General features: G+C 53.6%; 1 protein-coding gene across 1 annotated transcript in view; it reads left to right on the top strand.

Moving 5' to 3' along the window:
* The window catches only part of RCN3 (reticulocalbin 3, EF-hand calcium binding domain), a 26738-nt gene that overhangs the window by 16220 nt on the left and 8814 nt on the right, over window positions 1-1704 (top strand). Inside the window, exon 4 of the mRNA XM_011966075.1 lies at window positions 938-998. Coding sequence (XP_011821465.1) covers window positions 938-998 — 61 coding nt within the window. The remainder of the gene's footprint in view (window positions 1-937; window positions 999-1704) is intronic.

Genomic DNA, 1704 nt, shown 5'->3' with positions numbered 1-1704 from the left:
GAGTCTCGCTCTGTCACCCAGGCTGGAGTGCAGTGGTGCGATCTTGGCTCACTACAAGCTCCGCCTCCCGGGTTCATGCCATTCTCCTGCCTCAGCCTCCGGAGTGGCTGGGACTACAGGCGTGTGTGGCTAAGTTTTGTGCGTGTGTGTGTGTATTTTTAGTAGAGACGGGGTTTCACCGTGTTAGCCAGGATGGTCTCGATCTCCTGACCTCGTGATCTGCCCACCTCGGCCTCCCAAAATGCTGGGATTACAGGCATGAGCCACTGTGCCCAGCCATGCCTGGCTAATTTTTAAATTTTGTGTAGAGACAGGGTCTCGCCATGTTGCCCAGGCTAGTCTCGAAATCCTGGGCTCAATCTCTCCTCCCGCCTCGGCCTCCCAAAGTGCTGGGATTACAGGCGTGAGCCACCGCGCCCAGCCCAGCCCACCCCACAGTCTTATAGTGAATGAGTTTGGATATAAATTGGGGAACAAAAGTCATTTTGCTCAAGAAGGGCACAAAAACAAGGAGCAGAGGTGTCAAGTGTGTTAGAAGAACCCCCAAAGTACAGCATGTTCACACATAAAGCAGAGGTAGTTTCTAGGCTCTGCTAAAACGTAAAGGAGCTTCTCCCCTTCAAGGGTGTTTGCTGGGGCTTGAGCAAGTTATTAGGGACCCAGGACAGCTCTCCTTGTGTGCAACAAACCTGTGCATTGCTGGACACTGGGGCCTCCGAGCTCTCGCCCCATAAATGCAGGTAGTGCCTGTATCATAACATCCCAGAAAGCCCGCACATTTCCCCCATGCCGCCTGTTGAGACTGCTCTACTGCCTGCCCCCCACAGCTGCCCAGAGCTAAATTTCCAAGAGAACCTCTCACTCTTGCCCCAGGGGTCCAGCCTCCCCCAGGAGCCAGGGGCATTGGCCCCCAGCCTCAATGCCTCTCTCTCCCCAGGAAACCCTGGAGGACCTGGACAGAAACAAAGATGGCTATGTCCAGGTGGAGGAGTACATTGGTGAGTGGGCCCCAATTTCTCCCCGGGATGCCTGTCCTCTCTCAGGCATGGACAGCGTTGGTGGGGGCAGCCGGAGGTACATCACCTATCGTCAGAGCATTGGCCCTCAGACATGGGGGCAGGGGCACTCACTGCTTCAGTTCATGCAGCCACCCAACATTTATTGAGCACCTACTGTATACCAGACAGCAAAAGCATCTATCGAGCACCTGCTGTGTGCCAGGCCCAGGAAACACTTACTGAGCACCTACTGCATACAGGTGGTTGAGGCTGCAGCACACAATAACACAGACAAAGTCCCTTCTTGGAGGTCTGGAGTTTCTACAAAATCAAGGCTCAGGGGCTATGTTTAGTTGAGGAGGGGGGTCAGGAAGCTGGTCTTGAACCTGCGTCTGCACAGCACTGTGTTTCCTGTTACATGGGATGTTGGGCAGACCCTCAGAATACCCCCTGAGTTCTCCCTGGGCCCCTGCCACTGTCCTTGCCCATAGTGGGCAAAAAACTTAGTCAAGGAGAAAGCTAACAAGGAATTTTTTTTTTTTGAGACAGAGTTTTGCTCTGTTGCCCAGGCTGGAGTGCAGTGGCATGATCTTGGCTCCCTGCAACTTCCTCCTCCCAGGCTCAAGAGATTCTTCTTGAGTAGATCCCAAGTAGCTGGGATTACTGGTGCCTGCCACCACGCCTGGCTAATTTTTGTATTTTTAGT

The sequence above is a fragment of the Mandrillus leucophaeus genome, unplaced genomic scaffold, assembly GCF_000951045.1.
Source record: "Mandrillus leucophaeus isolate KB7577 unplaced genomic scaffold, Mleu.le_1.0 Scaffold74, whole genome shotgun sequence".
In the NCBI taxonomy this organism is placed as follows: domain Eukaryota; kingdom Metazoa; phylum Chordata; class Mammalia; order Primates; family Cercopithecidae; genus Mandrillus; species Mandrillus leucophaeus.
The sequence above is the reverse complement of the archived record's forward strand: the minus strand, read 5'-3'. Positions and strand labels throughout refer to the sequence as shown.